The sequence below is a fragment of the Oncorhynchus mykiss genome, chromosome 29 (genome assembly GCF_057628025.1).
Source record: "Oncorhynchus mykiss isolate SJ-2025 chromosome 29, ASM5762802v1, whole genome shotgun sequence".
Classification (NCBI taxonomy): Eukaryota; Metazoa; Chordata; class Actinopteri; order Salmoniformes; family Salmonidae; genus Oncorhynchus; species Oncorhynchus mykiss.
The window spans coordinates 13,038,168-13,060,000 of NC_143050.1; the positions used below are offsets into that span (position 1 = coordinate 13,038,168).

Sequence of the window (21,833 nt, forward strand, 5' to 3'; positions counted from 1 at the left end):
TTTTTCATCCAAAAATGTAAATATCGCCCCCTAGTCGTAAAAGGTGAATATGAGTTTGGAAGGAGAGTTTACAGTCTAGCCAGACACCTAGGTATTTGTAGTTGTCCACGTATTCTAAGTCAGAACCGTCCAGAGTAGTGATGCTAGTCGGGCGGGTGGGTGCGGGCAGCGAACGGTTGAAAAGCATGCATTTGGTTTTACTAGCATTTAAGAGCAGTTTAAGGCCACGGAAGGAGTGTTGTATGGCATTGAAGCTCGTTTGGAGGTTAGTTAACACAGTGTCCAAAGAAGGGCCAGATGTTTACAGAATGGTGTCATCTGCGTAGAGGTGGATCAGGGAATCACCCGCAGCAAGAGCGACATCGTTGATATATACAGAGAAAATAGTCAGCCCGAGAATTGAACCCTCTGGTACCCCCATAGAGACTGCCAGAGGTCCGGACAACAGGCCCTCCGATTTGACACACTGAACTCTGTCTGAGAAGTAGTTGGTGAACCAGGCGAGGCAATCATTTGAGAAACCAAGGCTTTTGAGTCTGCTGATAAGGATACGGTGATTGACAGAGTCGAAAGCCTTGGCCAGGTCGATGAACACGGCGGCACAGTATTGTCTTTTATCGATGCGGTTATGATATCATTTAGGACCTTGAGCGTGGCTGAGGTGCACCTGTGACCAGCTCGGAAACCGGATTGCATAGCGGAGAAGGTACGGTGGAATTTGAAATGGTCAGTGATCTGTTTATTAACTTGGCTTTCGAAGACTTTAAAAAGTCAGGGCAGGAATGATATAGGTCTGTAACAGGGGGGATGACCGCGGCAGCTTTACAATCTTTAGGGATCTCGAACGATATGAAAGAGAGGTTGAACAGACTGGTAATAGGGGTTGCAATAATGGCGGCGTATAATTTTAAAAAGTTAGTGTCCAGATTGTCTATCCCAGCTGATTTTTAAGGGTCCAGGTTTTGCAGCTCTTTCAGAACATCTGCTATCTGGATTTGGGTGAAGGAGGAACTGGGGAGGCTTGGGCGAGTAGCTGCGGGGGGTGCGGAGCTGTTGGCCGAGGTTGGGGTAGCCAGGAGGAAAGTATTGTCATTAACGTATCATTTCCATCTCTTAGTGTCTGTTGTTGTCAATTAAAATGATAGAGAATGTGATACAATTTTCATATTACGCTTGCTACGTATGTAGAGAAATGTAAAATCAACCATTGTAAATGTATCAATCAATGGCCTCTTACACTGTGAGCCAATGTGGTCTAAGTAAAATGTTTTTAAATAGTAAATCATTTTCTGTGTATTCACGGTGATCTCTCTCTCTCACTTTCTCTCTCCCTCTCCTCCTTCTCTCCCTCTCTCTGCAGCTCCAGGCCTGGCCGACCACCCAAGCGTTCCCTGGGGGTAGCGATGCAGGAAAGCTCCAGGCTTCTTCCCCACAGTGTCCATGGCCTACTGTCTCCCGGCCTCCTCTCATCCATGTCGCCCGGAGGTAAGATCTCTCTCATCCAATGTGCAGCCACTCTAAACATGCACACAACCATCAGTCCCAATAAGAAAAAACAAATTTACCCTCTACCAGTCTAACCTCTACCTCCCATTAATTATGTATTTTAATGATGTATTTTGTTTGATAAAAAAAATAGAGAGCCATCAGGTGTCCTATCCAAGAGACTTGGATTTATCACATTTTGATGAAAGCGATTCTGTTATCTTTTCCCTTGAGGTCCCTGTCTCTATTTCCAGGCGCCCTTCTTTCTCCCCTTCTCTCATCTCCACCCCCTGCTTCTGCAAATCAGCTCTTATTGATTTCCTCCTCTGTCCTTCACTGGTCACTACTGCTGCTCACACAGAGGTTACACTATTGGATTTCTGTAGCCTTTTCTCACACATGCATTTGCTCTCTCGCTCTCTCGCTCTCTCTTTCCTTCTCTCTCTCTCTCTCTCTTTCCTTCCCTCCTTCCTTCTTTCTTTCCTTCCTTCCTTCCTTCCTTCCTTCCTTCCTTCCTTCCTTCCTTCCTTACTTCCTCTCTCTCTCTCTCTCTCTCTCGCGCTCTCTCTCTCTCTCTCTCACTCACTCTTTCCTTTTCTCTCTCTCTTTCCTTCTCTCTCGCTCTCTCTCTTTCTCTTTCCTTCCTTCTCTCTCTCTCTCTCTTTCCTTTTCTCTCAATCTCTCTCTCTCTCTCTCTCTCTCCTATTCCCTTTCCAGTCTCTATCTCCGTTGTTGCTGTAGGCCTTTCCTTCTCCTTTCTCCTCTTAATATAATTGCAATATGATGGAATCTATTTGATAAAGCTAACGTTGTTGCATAAACACAATGCCTGTCTCTATGCTGTGTTTGCATGTGTCTATTGGAAAGTGTACCTACAGCAAACTACAGGTTCTGTCTTGTTAAGAACTTTTGACATTTTTTCTCTAAATTGCTGATGGTGGCGGTTTAGTCCTCACGATGGCCAGCAAGGATATTGATCTGTGCAGACGAGTAGTCTGAGCAGTCAGTTAGCCATGCTAGTGATTGATTTAAGATTACTGTTATTATTCTCCTCCCCTGCAGTGGCTGGTGGGCCTTCTTTAAAATGCACATGAAAATCATTTACATTTGGTATCGTCTCGGTCTATCAGTGTAAAACTCAACTCAGGCAGTAGAGTTGTTGTCTGCCTGTCTGTCAGATGACTCGACTCAATTAGATACTAGTAGACAAGTAGTCTTATCTTTTCAATATGAACATGTAGTTTAATGAGATAATTAAGTACAACCTTTAATTATTTTGATATTATTATTTTGACCTTTAATGGCCAAGCAGTGTTGTAGTTGCAAAATGCATGTTTTGTTTTCGTTTCCACAGGTTTTGTTAATACAGCTAGAGGTATATTATTTCTGAAAAGCCTTTGAATTAAGGTAATGGGGCAACTTGCTGATCTCTTAAATATCACTGCTCATTCCTATAAGCAAACAACATATTTAGATATGTATATTTAGATATGTTTATTTAGATATGTTTATTTAGATATGTATATATGTATATTTAGATATGTTTATTTAGATATGTTTATTTAGATATGTATATATGTTTATTTAGATATGTATATATGTATATTTAGATATGTTTATTTAGATATGTATATATGTTTATTTAGATATGTATATATGTATATTTAGATATGTTTATTTAGATATGTATATATGTTTATTTAGATATGTATATATGTATATTTAGATATGTTTATTTAGATATGTTTATTTAGATATGTATATATGTTTATTTAGATATGTATATATGTTTATTTAGATATGTTTATTAAGATATGTTTATTTAGATATGTTTATTTAGATATGTTTATTTAGATATGTTTATTTTGATATGTTTATTTAGATATGTTTATTTAGATATGTATATATGTTTATTTAGATATGTATATATGTATATTTAGATATGTTTATTTAGATATGTTTATTTAGATATGTATATATATGTATATTTAGATATGTTTATTAAGATATGTTTATTTAGATATGTTTATTTAGATATGTATATATGTATATTTAGATATGTTTATTTAGATATGTTTATTTAGATATGTATATATGTTTATTTAGATATGTATATATGTATATTTAGATATGTTTATTTAGATATGTATATATGTTTATTTAGATATGTTTATTTAGATATGTTTATTTAGATATGTTTATTTAGATATGTATATATGTTTATTTAGATATGTATATATGTTTATTTAGATATGTTTATTTAAATATGTTTATTTAGATATGTTTATTTAGATATGTATATATGTTTATTTAGATATGTATATATGTATATTTAGATATGTTTATTTAGATATGTATATATGTTTATTTAGATATGTATATATATGTATATTTAGATATGTTTATTTAGATATGTTTATTTAGATATGTTTATTAAGATATGTTTATTTAGATATGTTTATTTAGATATGTTTATTTAGATATGTTTATTTAGATATGTTTATTTAGATATGTATATATGTTTATTTAGATATGTATATATATGTATATTTAGATATGTTTATTAAGATATGTTTATTTAGATATGTTTATTTAGATATGTATATATATGTATATTTAGATATGTTTATTAAGATATGTTTATTTAGATATGTATATATATGTATATATATGTTTATTTAGATATGTATATATATGTATATATATGTTTATTTAGATATGTTTATTTGGATATGTATATATGTATATTTAGATATGTTTATTTAGAAATGTATATGTATATATATGTATATTTAGATATGTTTATTAAGATATGTTTATTTTGAAACCTTAAAGAAATAATATCACGTCATACATCCTGAATGGATTAGAGACCCTGCAAAAGTTAATGTCTACTACATATTGATGAATATATTTTGAATTTACCAACCAGTAATCTAGTCATAGTAGCAGTAGTAGTTGTACTTGTACGTGAAATAATACCACTGTAGTCTGAAGTAACAATGTTCCTATTTCAGTGGGACACATCTTAGGGCAGACGTCAAATAGCAGATTTGTATCGGAGTTGTCATTCAGTTATTAGCAACCATTTGTGTTGTCGTTATCATGTCATTTGGGAATTGTCTGTACAAATGAGTAAGCTTTACCCCCCCCTCCATGGAGGGAGTAGGAGTATTGAGTTGAGCAAGAGCAAAACTAACATGTTGTGAGCTTTGTTGGAGCGTTTGGTTTCCTGGAATGCTGTTGACAGAAACATCATAAGCCCCTGGCACTCCAGAGAGAGGAGAGGAGGAGCTCCAACAACAGGCTTCAGGATTCCATCCTCACACCACAGTACAGTCATCATGTACAACATGCCTGCCGTTACTGACTATAGTACTGGACACAGAAGCAACCCTGGTCAGGGGGAGATTGAGAGATAGATAGATGAAGTGTGTGTGTGTGTGTATGGTCCACATCTGACAAAGGTGTTCAGTTTAAATCCATATTTTCTCCCCTGTCAACGTCCTCCTGAAGGCAGTCATGAAACTGCCCCCCCCTCTCTCTCCCTCTCTCTCTCTCTCTCTCTCTCTCTCTCTCTCTCTCTCTCTCTCTCTCTCTCTCTCTCTCTCTCTCTCTCTCTCTCTCTCTCTCTCTCTCTCTCTCTCTCTCTCTCTCTCTCTCTCTCTCTCTCTGTCTGTGGCTGAAAACAAACTCAGCCCTTCCTGGTGACTTTGATGAATGACATGTCCCACTGGGGACTTGTTCTCCATCTGTTTAACCCCCCGTCCGTCTGTCCGTCCGTCCCCTCTCCTCATCCATTGGCCTCACACTGACAAGTAGTATTTAGCTACTGTTTTGGATCGCCACCTTTCTCTACACTGAGTTTACAAAACATTAAGAACACCTTCCTAATATTGAGTTGAACCCCCTTTTGACAGCATCAATTCGTTGGGGCATGGACTCCACAAGGTGTCGAAAGTGTTCCACAGGGATGCTGGCCCGTGTTGACTCCAATGCCTCCCACATTTGTGTCAAGTTGGCTGGATGTCCTTTGGGTGTTGGACCATTCTTAATACACACAGAAACTGTTGAGCGTGAAAAGCCCAGCAGCGCTGCAGTTCTTGACACAAACTGGTGCGCCTGGCACCTAATACCATACCCTGTTCAAAGGCACTTCAATCACCCTCTGAATGGCACACATACACAATCAATGTCTCAGTTGTCTCAATGCTTAAAAATCCTTCTTTAACCTGTCTCCTCCCCTTCATCTACACTGATTGGTGGATTTAACAAGTGATATCAATAAGGGTTTGTAGCTTTCACCTGGATTCAACTGGTCAGTCTATGCAATCAAAAGAGCAGGTGTTGTTAATGTTTTGTATACTCAATGTATCACGCCACATGTTTATTTAATTAAATTTATTTCACCTTAATTTAACCAGGTAGGCATGTTGAGAACAAGTTCTCATTTGCTACTGCAACCTGGCCAAGATAAAGCATAGCAGTTCGACACATACAACAACACAGAGTTACACATGGAATAAACAAAACATAGTCAATAATACTGTAGAACAAAAGAAAACAAAAAGTACAGTGAGTGCAAATGAGGTAAGATAAGGGAGTTAAGGCAATAAATAGGCCATGGTGGCGAAGTAATTACAACATAGCAATTATACTCTGGGATGGTAGATGTGCAGAAGATGAATGTGCAAGTAGAGATACTGGGGTGCAAAGGTGCAAGATAAATAAATAAATACAGTATGGGGATGAGGTAGGTAGATAGATGGGCTGTTTACAGATGGGCTATGTACACGTGCAGTGATGTGTGAGCTGCTCTGACAGCTGGCGCTTAAAGCTAGTGAGGGAGATATGAGTCTCCAGCTTCAGAGATTTTTGCAGTTTGTTCCAGTCATTGGCAGCAGAGAACTGGAAGGAAAGATGACCAAAGGAGGAATTGGCTTTGGGGGTGACCAGTGAGATATACCTGCTGGAGTGCGTGCTACAAGTGGGTGCTGCTATGGTGACCAGTGAGCTGAGATGAGGTGGGGCTTTACCTAGCAGAGACTTGTAGATAACCTGTAGCCAGTGGGTTTGGCGACGAGTATGAAGCGAGGGCCAACCAAAAAGAGAGTACAGGTCGCAATGGTGGGTAGTGTGTGTTGGAGGCTATTTTATAGATGACATCACCGAAGTTGAGGATCGGTAGGATGGTCAGTTTTACGAGGGTTTCTTTGGCAGCATGAGTGAAGGATGCTTTGTTGCGATATAGGAAGCCGATTCAGGATTTAATTTTGATTTGGAGATGCTTAATGTGAGTCTGGAAAGAGAGTTTACAGTCTAACCAGACACCTAGGTATTTGTAGTTGTCCAAGTATTCTAAGTCAGAGCCGTCCAGTGTAGTGATGCTGGATGGGCGAGCAGGTGCAGGCAGTGATCTGTTGAATAGCATGCATTTAGTTTTACTTGCATTTAAGAGCAGTTGGAGGCCACGGAAGGAGAGTTGTATGGCATTGAAGCTCGTCTGGAGGTTAGTTAACACAGTGTCGAAAGAGGGGCCAGAAGCAACAATTTCAGCAGATAATTTTTAGAAAGAAAGGGTCCAGATTGTCTAGCCCGGCTGATTTGTAGGGGTCCAGATTTTGCAGCTCTTTCAGAACATCAGCTGTCTGGATTTGGGTGAAAGAGAAATGGTGGGGGCTTTGGCGGATTGCTGTGGAGGGTGCCAGGCAGACCGGGGTAGCCAGGTCGAAAACATTGCCAGCCGTAGAGAAATGCTTATTGAAATTCTTAAAATATAGTGGATTTATCGGTGGTGACAGTGTTTCCTAGCCTCAGAGCAGTGGGCAGCTGGGAGGAGGTGCGCTTATTCTCCATGGACTTTACAGTGTCCCAGAACGTTTTGGAGTTAGTACTACAGGATGCAAATTTCGGTTTGAAAAAGCTAGCCTTAGCTTTCCTAACTGCCTGTGTATATTTGTTCCAAACTTCCCTGAAAAGTTGCATATCACGGGGGCTATTTGATGCTAATGCAGAACTCCACAGGATGTTTTTGAGCTGGTCAAGGGCAGACAGGTCTGGAGTGAACCAAGGACTATATCTATTCCTAGTTCTAAAATTTTTTGAATGGGGAATGCTTATTTAAGATGGTGAGGAAGGCACTTTTAAAGAATATCCAGGCATCATCTACTGACGGGATGAGGTCAATGTCATTCCAGGATATCCCGGCCAGGTCGATTAGAAAAGCCTGCTCACAGAAGTGTTTTAGGGAGCGTTTGACAGTGTGAGGGGTGGTCGTTTGATCGCAGACCCATTACGGATGCAGACAATGAGGCAGTGATCGCTGAGATCTTGATTGAAAACAGCAGAGGTGTATTTGGAGGGCGAGTTAGTTAGGATGTCATCTATGAGGGTGCCCGTGTTTACAGATTTGGAGTTGTACCTAGTAGGTTCATTGATAATTTGTGTGAGATTGAGGGCATCAAGCTTGGATTGTAGGATGGCCGGGGTGTTAAGCATGTCCCAGTTTAGGTCACCTAGTAGCACGAGCTCAAAAAATAGATGGGGGGGCAATCAATACACATATAGTATCAAGGGCACAGCTGGGGGCAGAGGGAGGTCTAAAGCAAGCGGCAACAGTGAGAAAGGTGAATTTCTCAGAGAAAGGTGAATTGTTTCTGGAAAGGTGAATTTTTAGAAGTGGAAGCTCGATTTGTTTGGGTACAGATTTGGATAGTAATACAGAACTCCACAGACTATCTTTGCAGTAGATTGCAACACCGCCCCCTTTTGCAGTTCTATCTTGGCAGAAAATGTTATAGTTAGCAATGGAGATTTCAGGGTTTTTGGTGGTTTTCCTAAGCCAGGTTTCAGACATGGCTATGACATCCGGGTTGGCAGAGTATGCTAAAGCAGTGAATATAACAAACTTAGGGAGTAGGCTTCTAATTTTAACATGCATGAAACCAAGGCTTTTACGGTTACAGAAGTCAACAAAGAGCACCTGGGGAGTGGGAGTGGATCTAGGCACTGCAGGACCTGGATTAACCTCCACATCACCAGAGGAACAGAGGAGAAGTAGGATAAGGGTACGGCTAAATGCTATACGAACTGGCCATCTAGCACGTTCGGAACAGAGAGTAAAAGGAGCAGGTTTCTGGGCACGATAGCATAGATTCAAGGCATAGTGTGCAGACAAAGGTAAGGTGGGATGTGAGTACATTGGAGGTAAACCTAGGCATTGAGTAATGATGAGAGAGATTTCGTCTCTAGAGACATTTAAACCAAGTGATGTCATCACATATGTAGGAGGTGGTACAACATGGTTGGTTCAGGCATATTGAGCAGGGCTAGAGGCTCTACAATGAAATAAGACAGCAATCACTAACCAGGACAATAATGGACGAGGCATATTGATATTAGAGAGAGGCATGCGTAGCCAAGTGAACATATGGGTCCAGTGAGTGGTTGGGCTGACTGGGGACATGGCTATTCAGACAGTTAGCAGGCCGATGCTAACATGCTAACAGTTTGTTGGCCAGGGCTAAACAAGCTAGCAGTTAGCAGACCGGGTTAGCAAGCAAGCAGTTAGTAGGGGCTAGCAGTTAGCATCCCGGGGCATGCAAGCTAGCAGTTAGCAGACCGGGGCTAGCAAGTTAGCCTATGGGGGACGTCATGATGTGGGTAAGTCTGTTTTTGCCTCTTCGTGCGGTGACGTTGATAAACCAGTCGTGGAATTAGTAGGGTTCCAAGTAGCTCTAGGTAGCTAGCAGGCCTAGCAGGTTAGCAGAATGGGCCTTCAGCGGACATTGCGCCTGAGGGGCCTGTTGGAATCCTCGGGCAGATTATGTCGGTATTCCAGTCATAGAGGATCGGTGGGGTTCCGTGCCCCATAGCCCAGGAGTGAGCCGGGAGATGGGTCTAGCGTGGGCTAGGCTAGTTGGAAACGTTAGCCAGGAGTAGTCAACCTGGTATGCATTAGCTAGCTGTGATGATCCAGATGAAAATAGTTTGTGGTAGGAATTCGGGGATATGGAGAGAAAAATAGGTCCGGTATGCTCTGGTTTGAAACGCGTTGTACGAACTGGCGAGAGCTTTCTGAGCTAAAGGTTAGCTGATGACCGATAGCAGTGGTTAGCTGACTGATAGCTGGTAGCTAGTTAGCTAGCTAGCTTCAGTTGAGGTATTGCAGTTCGGAGGTAACTAGAAATACTTTAGGAAAAAAAATCAGATCCACAACACATTGGGTGAGGCGGGTTGCAGGAGAGTATTGTAAGTTGAGGTTTAGGAAAAATATTAAAAATATTAAAAAGATATCTACACACGGGACGAGACAAGACAAAGACGTCTGACTGCTACGCCATCTTGGATTGGCAATGTTTCTCTGGAAGCGCAATGTTGTGCTGTTGTCTTACAGCATTGGGTCACTTTAACCTGGTTAAGACACGTGACCCCATTACAATATAGTCTCCTTACTGTAAATGGTAAAGCTAACCTTCTCCTGACATCCTGGACCAGTGGTATTGCTCTCTGACTTCTCCCATAGTTCTGGACCAGTGGTATTGCTCTCTGACCTCTCCTGACATCCTGGACCAGTGGTATTGCCCTCTGACTTCTCCCATAGTCCTGGACCAGTGGTATTGCTCTCTGACTTCTCTCATAGTCCTGAATCAGTGGCATTGCCCTCTGACCTCTCCTGACATCCTGGACCAGGGGTATTGCTCTCTGACCTCTCCTGACGTCCTGGACCAGTGGTATTGCTCTCTGACTTCTCCCATAGTCCTGGACCAGTGGTCTTGCCCTCTGACTTCTCCCATAGTCCTGGACCAGTGGTATTGCTCTCTGACTTCTCTCATAGTCCTGAATCAGTGGCATTGCCCTCTGACCTCTCCTGACATCCTGGACCAGGGGTATTGCTCTCTGACCTCTCCTGACGTCCTGGACCAGTGGTATTGCCCTCTGACCTCTCCTGACATCCTGGACCAGTGGTCTTGCCCTCTGACTTCTCCCATAGTCCTGGACCAGTGGTCTTGCCCTCTGACTTCTCCCATAGTCCTGGACCAGTGGTATTGCTCTCTGACTTCTCCCATAGTCCTGAATCAGTGGTATTGCCCTCTGACCTCTCCTGACATCCTGGACCAGTGGTCTTGCCCTTTGACTTCTCCCATAATCCTGGACCAGTGGTATTGCTCTCTGACTTCTCCCATAGTCCTGAATCAGTGGTATTGCTCTCTGACTTCTCCCATAGTCCTGGAAAGGTGGTATTGCTCTATGACCTCTCCTCAATCCTGCTGTATCAGCTGATTCTGTGTCAGTCTTGGCGATGTTTCCCATTTCTGTGTGTCGGCTCGGCTCGGCAGTCCCTCGCTCCATTCAGTCATCTGAAGGGGTTAAAGTCTGGGGATCTGTTTAGTGACATATGGGCTAGCCTTCGCACATGCTAACACAGGCCTTACACACACAAAAAGAGAGAGAGAGAAGGAGAGAGGGGGAGGGGGATATAGGGAGAGAGAGAGGGATTGATGGAGAGAGAGAGAGCGAGAGCGAGAGGGATAGGGCCAGACTGATGGTCTGTAAATCCCTCTGATAAAGAGTTGGGGCCGTGAGACTCACGCTCGCCAACGCACAGAGCAGAATTAAAGTCCAGGCTTCGGCGTAGGTGGGTGGCCCCCAATCCGTATTTAATGAAGGATCTGTGGAGAAGGAGAGGGGGCTTTTCATTTGTATTTCCAGCAATCTGGCTCTCGGGAATGATCAGCATGGGCTCGGTTAATAAGGACAAGACTGTAAAAACAACAAAGTAATAATCAGAGACAGAGAGCCCAGAGACAGAGAGCCCAGTGGTACGGGGAGAAACGCTGCACGCAACGCAGAGCTAATCACTAAGCTCTTATTTGTATCCTTCTTCTAAAGGTAGGAATCAGCGCTTCTCTTGGATCGTTTATGCCCGACCTTGATTTTTCCTATTGATCTGCAAAGCAGAGACAAGTGGACAGGAAGGAGAACACACGCAGATCGCTGTTTCCTTTTCCTCTCCGGGAATGGTGGATTGTCCCGTGGTGCAGATGACTAGTTCCTAATGAGCCTATGTTATGCACATCACTTCTCATCGTGACATTTAAACACACCTCCTGAGGTGGTAGATACTGAACACCCTACAAGGTTACCCCTGGCCCAAACCCACCCCTCAGACAGCAACATGACCCGACCCCGCCCTCAGACAAAACCCTGGCCCGACCCCACCCCTCAGACAAAACCCTGGCCCGACCCCACCCCTCAGACAGCAACCTGGCCCGACCCCACCCCTCAGACAGCAACCTGGCCCGACCCCGCCCTCAGACAGCAACATGGCCCGACCCCACCCCTCAGACAGCAACATGGCCCGACCCCACCCCTCAGACAGCAACATGGCAAGACCCCACCTCTCAGACAGCACCATGGCCTGACCCCACCTCTCAGACAGCAACATGGCCCGACCCCGCCCTCAGACAGCAACATGGCCCGACCCCACCTCTCAGACAGCAACATGGCAAGACCCCACCTCTCAGACAGCACCATAGCCAGACCCCGCCCTCAGACAGCAACCTGGCCCGACCCCACCCCTCAGACAGCAACATGGCCCGACCCCACCCCTCAGACAGCAACATGGCCCGACCCCACCCCTCAGACAGCAACATGGCAAGACCCCACCTCTCAGACAGCACCATGGCCCAACCACACCTCTCAGACATCAACATGGCCCGACCCCGCCCTCAGACAGCAACATGACAGTGTCCCCCTGTTCACCCAGCCAATGTGTCACATTCTAGGTATGATGTGTGTCAACCACAAGCTACCCTTACCCCCCTGGAGGAAGTGGTCAACGATACAGTCCAGGAGGCCTGGCCACTATAGAAGCTACCCTTACCTCCCTGGAGGAAGTGGTCAACGATACAGTCCAGGAGGCCTGGCCACTATAGAAGCTACCCTTACCCCCCTGGAGGAAGTGGTCAACGATACAGTCCAGGAGGCCTGGCCACTATAGAAGTTGAGGTTACATCGTCTCTATAGTAGAGAACCTCCCACTGTAGTGAGGAGTAATTCACTTCATTAGGCTGTCACTCAAACTTTATTCCTTGATTTCAATCATACAGAGAAGTCCACCACCTGGTGCTGTCGTGTGTGTGTGTGTGCGTGCGTGCGTGCGTGTGTGCGTGTGCACGTGTGCGCGTGTGTGTGTGTGTGCGTGTGCGAGTGTGTGCGTGTGCGAGTGTGTGTGTGTGTGTGTGCGTGTGCGAGTGTGTGTGTGTGTGTGTGCTGTAGCCAACATGTCCTCTTTATTGTCGCTCTTTAACGTGGCTGCAGTCGCCAGAATTAGCTCTCTAATTAGACACTTAATTAGGAGACGGCAGATGAGTGACAGTTTGAAGTCAGTGACTAACGTTCGGGACTTTGTGTGTGCGCGTGTGTGTGTGTGTGTTTGTGTGTGTGTGTGTGTGTGTGTGTCTGTGTGTGTGTGTGTGTGTGTGTGTGTGTTTGTGTGAGTTTGTGTGCGGTCGCTGCAAGCTACATACTGTCTGTATGAAGGCTACTCCCCATTCTATAATCTCCTATCCTACTGTACAGTAATCTCTGTGTTGTGTTGGTCTGGTAGGATTAGCTGTCCTCATCTGTGCCCTTCTCTCCTCTCCATAATGACACAGCTCCTGTGGTCACCCTGGGGTGAGATCACTTCTCAGTAATCTTGGTGAAGGTAGTGTTATTCTCAGCAATGACAGAATGAATGTCTGTAAGGATATACAGTGCCTTGCGAAAGTATTCGGCCCCCTTGAACTTTGCGACCTTTTGCCACATTTCAGGCTTCAAACATAAAGATATAAAACTGTATTTTTTTGTGAAGAATCAACAACAAGTGGGACACAATCATGAAGTGGAACGACATTTATTGGATATTTCAAACTTTTTTAACAAATCAAAAACTGAAAAATTGGGAGTGCAAAATTATTCAGCCCCCTTAAGTTAATACTTTGTAGCGCCACCTTTTGCTGCGATTACAGCTGTAAGTCGCTTGGGGTATGTCTCTATCAGTTTTGCACATCGAGAGACTGAAATGTTTTCCCATTCCTCCTTGCAAAACATCTCGAGCTCAGTGAGGTTGGATGGAGAGCATTTGTGAACAGCAGTTTTCAGTTCTTTCCACAGATTCTCGATTGGATTCAGGTCTGGACTTTGACTTGGCCATTCTAACACCTGGATATGTTTATTTTTGAACCATTCCATTGTAGATTTTGCTTTATGTTTTGGATCATTGTCTTGTTGGAAGACAAATCTCCGTCCCAGTCTCAGGTCTTTTGCAGACTCCATCAGGTTTTCTTCCAGAATGGTCCTGTATTTGGCTCCATCCATCTTCCTGTCCCTGCTGAAGAAAAGCAGGCCCAAACCATAATGCTGCCACCACCATGTTTGACAGTGGGGATGGTGTGTTCAGGGTGATGAGCTGTGTTGCTTTTACGCCAAACATAACGTTTTGCATTGTTGCCAAAACTTCAATTTTGGTTTCATCTGACCAGAGCACCTTCTTCCACATGTTTGGTGTGTCTCCCAGGTGGCTTGTGGCAAACTTGAAACTACACTTTTTATGGATATCTTTAAGAAATGGCTTTCTTCTTGCCACTCTTCCATAAAGGCCAGATTTGTGCAATATACGACTGGTTGTTGTACTATGGACAGAGTCTCCCACCTCAGCTGTAGATCTCTGCAGTTCATCCAGAGTGATCATAGGCCTCTTGGCTGCATCTCTGATCAGTCTTCTCCTTGTATGAGCTGAAAGTTTAGAGGGACGGCCAGGTCTTGGTAGATTTGCAGTGGTCTGATACTCCTTCCATTTTAATATTATCGCTTGCACAGTGCTCCTTGGGATGTTTAAAGCTTGGTAAATCTTTTTGTATCCAAATCCGGCTTTAAACTTCTTCACAACAGTAACTTGGACCTGCCTGGTGTGTTCCTTGTTCTTCATGATGCTCTCTGCGCTTTTAACGGACCTCTGAGACTATCACAGTGCAGGTGCATTTATACGGAGACTTGATTACACACAGGTGGATTGTATTTATCATCATTAGTCATTTATGTCAACATTGGATCATTCAGAGATCCTCACTGAACTTCTGGAGAGAGTTTGCTGCACTGAAAGTAAAGGGGCTGAATAATTTTGCACGCCCAATTTTACAGTTTTTTTATTTGATAAATGTCGTTCCACTTCATGATTGTGTCCCACTTGTTGTTGATTCTTCACATATCTTTTTGTTTGAAGCCTGAAATGTGGCAAAAGGTCGCAAAGTTCAAGGGGGCCGAATACTTTCGCAAGGCACTGTAGATGATTTTAGTGTCTGTAATCAAACACAGAGGATATAGATGATATAGATGATTTTAGTGTCTGTAATCAATGTAATTTAGTGTCTGTAATCAAACAGAAAGAATATAGATGATTTTACTGTCTGTAATTAAACAGAGGATAGAGATGATTTTAGTGTCTGTAATCAAACAGTGAGTATATAGATGATTTTAGTGTCTGTAATCAAACACAGAGGATATAGATGATTTTAGCGTCTGTAATCAAACACAGAGGATATAGATGATTTAGTGTCTGTAATCAAACACAGAGGATATAGATGATTTAGTGTCTGTAATCAAACACAAAGGATATCGATTATTTAGTGTCTGTAATCAAACACATAGGATATAGATGATTTAGTGTCTGTAATCAAACACAGAGGATATAGATGATTTAGTGTCTGTAATCAAACACAGAGGATATAGATGATTTAGTGTCTGTAATCAAACACAGAGGATATAGATGATTTAGTGTCTGTAATCAAACACAGAGGATATTGATGATTTTAGTGTCTGTAATCAAACACAGAGGATATTGATGATTTTAGTGTCTGTAATCAAACACAGAGGATATAGATGATTTAGTGTCTGTAATCAAACACAGAGGATATAGATGATTTTAGTGTCTGTAATCAAACACAGAGGATATTGATGATTTTAGTGTCTGTAATCAAACACAGAGGATATTGATGATTTTAGTGTCTGTAATCAAACACAGAGGATATAGATGATTTTAGTGTTATTCCTTCTCAAGTATACACTGAAGAGAACGATTTACTAAGGGCTCGCATGAAGGCAAACTTTGCATGCGTTTTCGTTTTAGATGGAAAAACACTTACACTTTTAAGGAAAGGGACTTTTTTTTAAAGAATATTATTTTCCTTTGTAAATAACAGATGTAATCACGGCTAAGGTGTGCAGTATGAATAATACATTTGTGTTAATTAGGTCTTGCACGTATCATCCTTGTCATGTCATGGGATATATTAATGGCTTTATTGTCTATATGAAGTTAGTGAAGCGTAAAGCTTGTCACCTTCCTAAAATAGTCCTCTGTGAAACCAGGCAGTGATATGATATGCCATTTAGCAGACGCTTTTATCTAAACTGACTTACAATCATGCATGTATACATTTGACATTTTTTATGTTTGGTTGATCCAAGGAATGCAACCCCCTATCCTGCCGTTACTAGAGCCATGCTCTACCAACTGAGTTACAGGCAACCACACTGTGTGAAGGACATCAGTGGGGTTCTCTGTGAAGGACATCAGTGGGGTTCTCTGTGATGGACAACAGTGGGGTTCTCTGAGAAGAACAGCAGTGGGGTTCTTTGTGATGGACAGCAGTGGGGTTCTCTGTGAAGTCAGCAGTGGGGTTATCTGTGATGAACAACAGTGGGTTTCTCTGTGAATGACAACAGTGGGGTTCTCTGTGATGGATAACAGTGGGGTTCTCTGTGAATGACAACAGTGGGGTTCTCTGTGAAATCAGCAGTGGGGTTCTCTGTAAAGGACAGCAGTGGGGTTCTCTGTGAAGTCAGCAGTGGGGTTCTCTGTGAAGTCAGCAGTTGGGTTCTCTGTAAAGGACAGCAGTGGGGTTCTCTGTGATGCACAGCAGTGGGGTTGTCTGTGATGGACAGCAGTGGGGTTCTCTGTGATGGACAGCAGTGGGGTTCTCTGTGATGGACAGCAGTGGGGTTCTCTGTGATGGACAGCAGTGGGGTTCTCTGTGATGGACAGCAGTGGGGTTCTCTGTGAAGGACAGCAGTGGGGTTCTCTGTGAAGGACAGCAGTGGGGTTCTCTGTGATGGACAGCAGTGGGGTTCTCTGTGATGGACAGCAGTGGGGTTCTCTGTGATGGACAGCAGTGGGGTTCTCTGTAAAGGACAGCAGTGGGGTTCTCTGTGACGGACAGCAGTATGGTTCTCTGTGAATGACAACAGTGGGGTTCTCTGTGAATGACAACAGTGGGGTTCTCTGTGAAGGCAAGCAGTGTGGTTTTGGGGACCAATATCTGCCTTTTATGCAGCCAGCCCAGCGCCCCACAGCTCCATCAGCACCGCTGCCTGAACAGAGCAGAAGAAACAGCATCCACCACATTATATTATTCATTTTGACAGTGCATTATGTAAATTGAGATTTTAGTGCTTACTCTGCTAGTAACTCCCATGTAGCAAGTGTTGACATTTTCCTCTTTAGATAAAAAATGATGTCAATAGCACATCAATAAAGTCTCGCTAATTTTTATACAGTGTCCCAGAAAGTTGCCCTCATCTGCAAATCTTCCACATCAAAGTTCAAGATCTGGCGCCGCTAATCTGGAATTAAAATGAAAAAAGGTGACCCTGTCCAAATTAATAAGTCAGTGGCGAAATGTGCTTTCAACATATGAAAGGTTAAGCAAAGGTTACCCTTCAACTGCAGTGCACAGACAGCAGTGCGCCCCCCTCCCTCTCTTCCCCCCCATCTCTTCCAGTGATTCTGACAGGTTCCTGGGCTGCCTCTACACAGGAGAAAATCCCCCCTGCCTCCCCATTCTCTTTGTTAAAGAAGAGCCAGTAGGTTCCTGTCCCGTCCCACTATCATACCACTCATCTGGAGTTTACGGGGACCTCTGCTGGGTGGAAACACCCACAGATTTATTCTCACACACATTTACTCACGCACACACGTGGATGCACACACACATACACACTCACACTGTCTCACTGTTTTATGGGAGACATCTGGCTAGATAGGGGGAGCTATCTAATCCAGGCCAGAACAGAGTCATGAGGCATGAAGCAGTGATGTGAGAGGAGTTAAGTGGCTGTGTATGTTGGGCTCAACAAGTACTGCTGCTGCCTGCTCTGGGCTCCGGACTTTGGGTTCCGGGACTCAGGGCTCCGGGCTCCAGGTTCTGGACTCTGGGTGCCGGCCACCAGCCAGCCAGGGCAGCCCCTCTCACTAATCTTGTCCCTGTCTCTCCTCTCCTTTGTCCCAGCGCCCCGTCCAGGGCCTGTGCGTCCGTGGGGTAATCACCAGACAGGTTACTGAATTAGATCAGGCCCAAAACGTCTCTCCGGCCACTCAAGTGAATCAGTCAAATTATCGAGTGGCAAAACTCAGAGCCTGGGGGCCAGTGGAGCTGCCACTTCCCATAAGCCCAGCCTTCAGTCAGCCTGGAATAGTTTTTATTTCATCCTCTTGTTTCATTTATTATGGCTATTGGAGCTAATCCGACCAGCAAACCCCCAGCCAGTACGCCTGTCACTAATGTTTCGGCTCCAATGTAAGCCCCTGTTTTCACTGGTAGTGCCTCTGCCTGTCTGCCTGCCTGTCTGTCTGTCTGTCTGTCTGTCTGTCTGTCTGTCTGTCTGCCTGCCCCAACCCCCCCCCCCCCCCCCCAGCTCCTCTCCATCTCCCCTCTCTCCCTCCAGTCAGCCAGAGGAGTTGAGAGTTAGGAGTGGAGGAGTGGGACATCGAGAGATAGAGAAAGAGTGAGAGAGAAAGAGAGAAAGAGAGAAAGAGAGAAAGAGTGAGACAGAAAGAGAGAGACAGAAAGAAAGAGAGAGGAGTGAGAGAGAGAGAGAGAGAGAGAGAGAGAGAGAGAGAGGAAAAAAAGAGAGAAAAAGAGAGAAAAAGAGAGAAAAAGAGAGAGACAGAAAGTTAGAAGAGAGAAAAAGAGAGAAAAAGAGAGAAAAAGAGAGAGACAGAAAGAGTGAGAAGAGAGAAAAAGAGAGAGAGAGACTGCTGTGCTCATCAATCACGTTAGAGCCGTTTGGACAGACTAGCCCCTCCTCAGAAGGGTATCCTCAGGCATCTCTTTTCCTCTGCTTTTTTCCTATGACTTCCTTTAAAATATTTTTCAGCACATCTTTGGTTTGTTAGCAGTCAATTAGTGAATTCCTGGAAAGGGGTGCACGCATTTGCTGTACAAGCAAACAAGCAGTGTTGAATAATGCAGACATCTCCTCCACTTTCTTTGTGTTTGAATCGTATCTCTCTCTCTCTCTCTCTCTCTCTCTCTCTCCATCCCCCTTTCCACCCCATGTGCTCAGAATTTTAACCTATAGGTGCCTCCCTGGAGGCCCTGAAATGACCTGGGGAGAATAGGAAATAACAAGCGTTCCCCTCCTTCGTCTTCTGACACAGTTGAACCAGTTGTTAAAAGGAGTTGGAATGAAAGGGTGAGAGTCCGGTCCAATCGAAGTCAGATCAGACACAGAGCTCAAGGCTAACTATAAAGTTGGGTCTTGTTGCTCCTCTAGCTGGGAAATAAACAGCAGGAGTCCCCTGGGACAGTTGGGTGGTCTGTCTGTAATGATCCATATGCCCAGACCTGCCTTTGATGTAGGTGGGAGGTACAAACCTTTGTTCTACCTTGTTATTAACAGTATTAATAAAGGAACTCGGCTAAGTGCAGACCAACAAGTTTACAGTAGCTAGAGGAAGCCCACCCAGACCTGAGCAGGAAAATACTGTCATGAAACTATGGAACAGTGAAAGTCCCTAAAAATTGTAACCATGACATGATTGTGGTAAAAAAAAACACTCTGTCTTTGCCATTAGACAACTGTAGATGTAGACGGTTAAGATCAAATCAAATCCAATTTTATTTGTCACATGCGCCGAATACAACAGGTGTAGTAGACCTTACAGTGAAATACTTACTGACAGTACAAGCCCTTAACCAACAATGCAGTTTTAAGAAAATACCCCCCCAAAAAAGTAAAAGATAAGAATAACAAATAATTAAGGAGCAGCAGAAAAGAACAATAGCGGGGCGAAATACAGGAGGTACCAGTACAGAGTCAATGTGGAGGCAATATACAGGGCATTACGGTACAGAGTCAATGTGGAGGCTATATACAGGGTATTACGGTACAGAGTCAATGTGGAGGCTATATACAGGGGGTACCAGTACAGAGTCAATGTGGAGGCAATATACAGGGCATTACGGTACAGAGTCAATGTGGAGGCTATATACAGGGCATTACGGTACAGAGTCAATGTGGAGGCTATATACAGGGGGTACCAGTACAGAGTCAATGTGGAGGCAATATACAGGGCATTACGGTACAGAGTCAATGTGGAGGCTATATACAGGGCATTACGGTACAGAGTCAATGTGGAGGCTATATACAGGGGGTACCAGTACAGAGTCAATGTGGAGGCTATATACAGGGGGTACCAGTACAGAGTCAATGTGGAGGCTATATACAGGGCATTACGGTACAGAGTCAATGTGGAGGCTATATACAGGGCATTACAGTACAGAGTCAATGTGGAGGCTATATACAGGGGGTACCAGTACAGAGTCAATGTGGAGGCTATATACAGGGGTACCAGTACAGAGTCAATGTGGAGGCTATATACAGAGTGTTACGGTACAGAGTCAATGTGGAGGCTATATACAGGGGGTACCAGTACAGAGTCAATGTGGAGGCTATATACAGGGGGTACCAGTACAGAGTCAATGTGGAGGCTATATACAGGGTATTACGGTACAGAGTCAATGTGGAGGCTATATACAGGGCATTACGGTACAGAGTCAATGTGGAGGCTATATACAGGGGGTACCAGTACAGAGTCAATGTGGAGGCTATATACAGGGTATTACGGTACAGAGTCAATGTGGAGGCTATATACAGGGTATTACGGTACAGAGTCAATGTGGAGGCTATATACAGGGGGTACCAGTACAGAGTCAATGTGGAGGCTATATACAGGGTATTACGGTACAGAGTCAATGTGGAGGCTATATACAGGGTATTACGGTACAGAGTCAATGTGGAGGCTATATACAGGGTATTATGGTACAGAGTCAATGTGGAGGCTATATACAGGGGGTACCAGTACAGAGTCAATGTGGAGGCTATATACAGGGGGTACCAGTACAGAGTCAATGTGGAGGCTATATACAGGGTATTACGGTACAGAATCAATGTGGAGGCTATATACAGGGTATTACGGTACAGAGTCAATGTGGAGGCTATATACAGGGCATTACGGTACAGAGTCAATGTGGAGGTTATGTACAGGGGGTACCAGTACAGAGTCAATGTGGAGGCTATATACAGGGGGTACCAGTACAGAGTCAATGTGGAGGCTATATACAGGGGGTACCAGTACAGAGTCAATGTGGAGGCTATATACAGGGGGTACCAGTACAGAGTCAATGTGGAGGCTATATACAGGGGGTACCAGTACAGAGTCAATGTGGAGGCTATATACAGGGGGTACCAGTACAGAGTAAACGTGGAGGCTATATACAGGGGGTACCAGTATAGAGTAAATGTGGAGGCTATATACAGGGGTACCAGTACAGAGTCAATGTGGAGGCTATATACAGGGGGTACCAGTATAGAGTAAATGTGGAGGCTATATACAGGGGGTACCAGAACAGAGTCAATGTGGAGGCTATATACAGGGGGTACCAGTACAGAGTCAATGTGGAGGCTATATACAGGGGGTACCAGTACAGAGTCAATGTGGAGGCTATATACAGGGGGTACCAGTACAGTGTCAATGTGGAGGCTATATACAGGGGGTACCAGTACAGAGTCAATGTGGAGGCTATATACAGGGGGTACCAGTACAGAGTCAATGTGGAGGCTATATACAGGGGGTACCATTACAGTGTCAATGTGGAGGCTATATACAGGGGGTACCAGTACAGAGTCAATGTGCAGGTGCACCAGTGTCGAGGTAATTGAGGTTATTATGTACACGTAGGCAAGGTTATTAAAGAAAATAGTCAGGCTCGCCATTTGATTAGCTGTTCAGGAGTCTTATGGCTTGGGGGTAGAAGCGGTTTAGAAGCCTCTTGGACCTAGACTTGGAGCTCCGGTACCGCTTGCTGTGCGGTAGCAGACAGAGAGAACAGTCTATGACTAGGGTGGCTGGAGTCTTTGACAATTTTTAGGGCCTTCCTCTGATACCGCCTGGTATAGACGTCCTGGATGGCAGGAAGCTTGGCCCCAGTGATGTACTGGGCCGTACGCACTACCCACTGCCG

At 44.0% G+C, this 21,833-nt stretch overlaps 1 protein-coding gene across 1 annotated transcript in view; it reads left to right on the forward strand.

Moving 5' to 3' along the window:
• The window catches only part of LOC110510172 (dachshund homolog 2), a gene marked incomplete at its 3' end in the record, with an annotated part of 232,295 nt that overhangs the window by 112,588 nt on the left and 97,874 nt on the right, over positions 1-21,833 (forward strand). Inside the window, exon 2 of the mRNA XM_036967523.2 lies at positions 1,361-1,485. Within this exon, the coding sequence (XP_036823418.2) occupies positions 1,361-1,485 (125 nt within the window). The remainder of the gene's footprint in view (positions 1-1,360; positions 1,486-21,833) is intronic.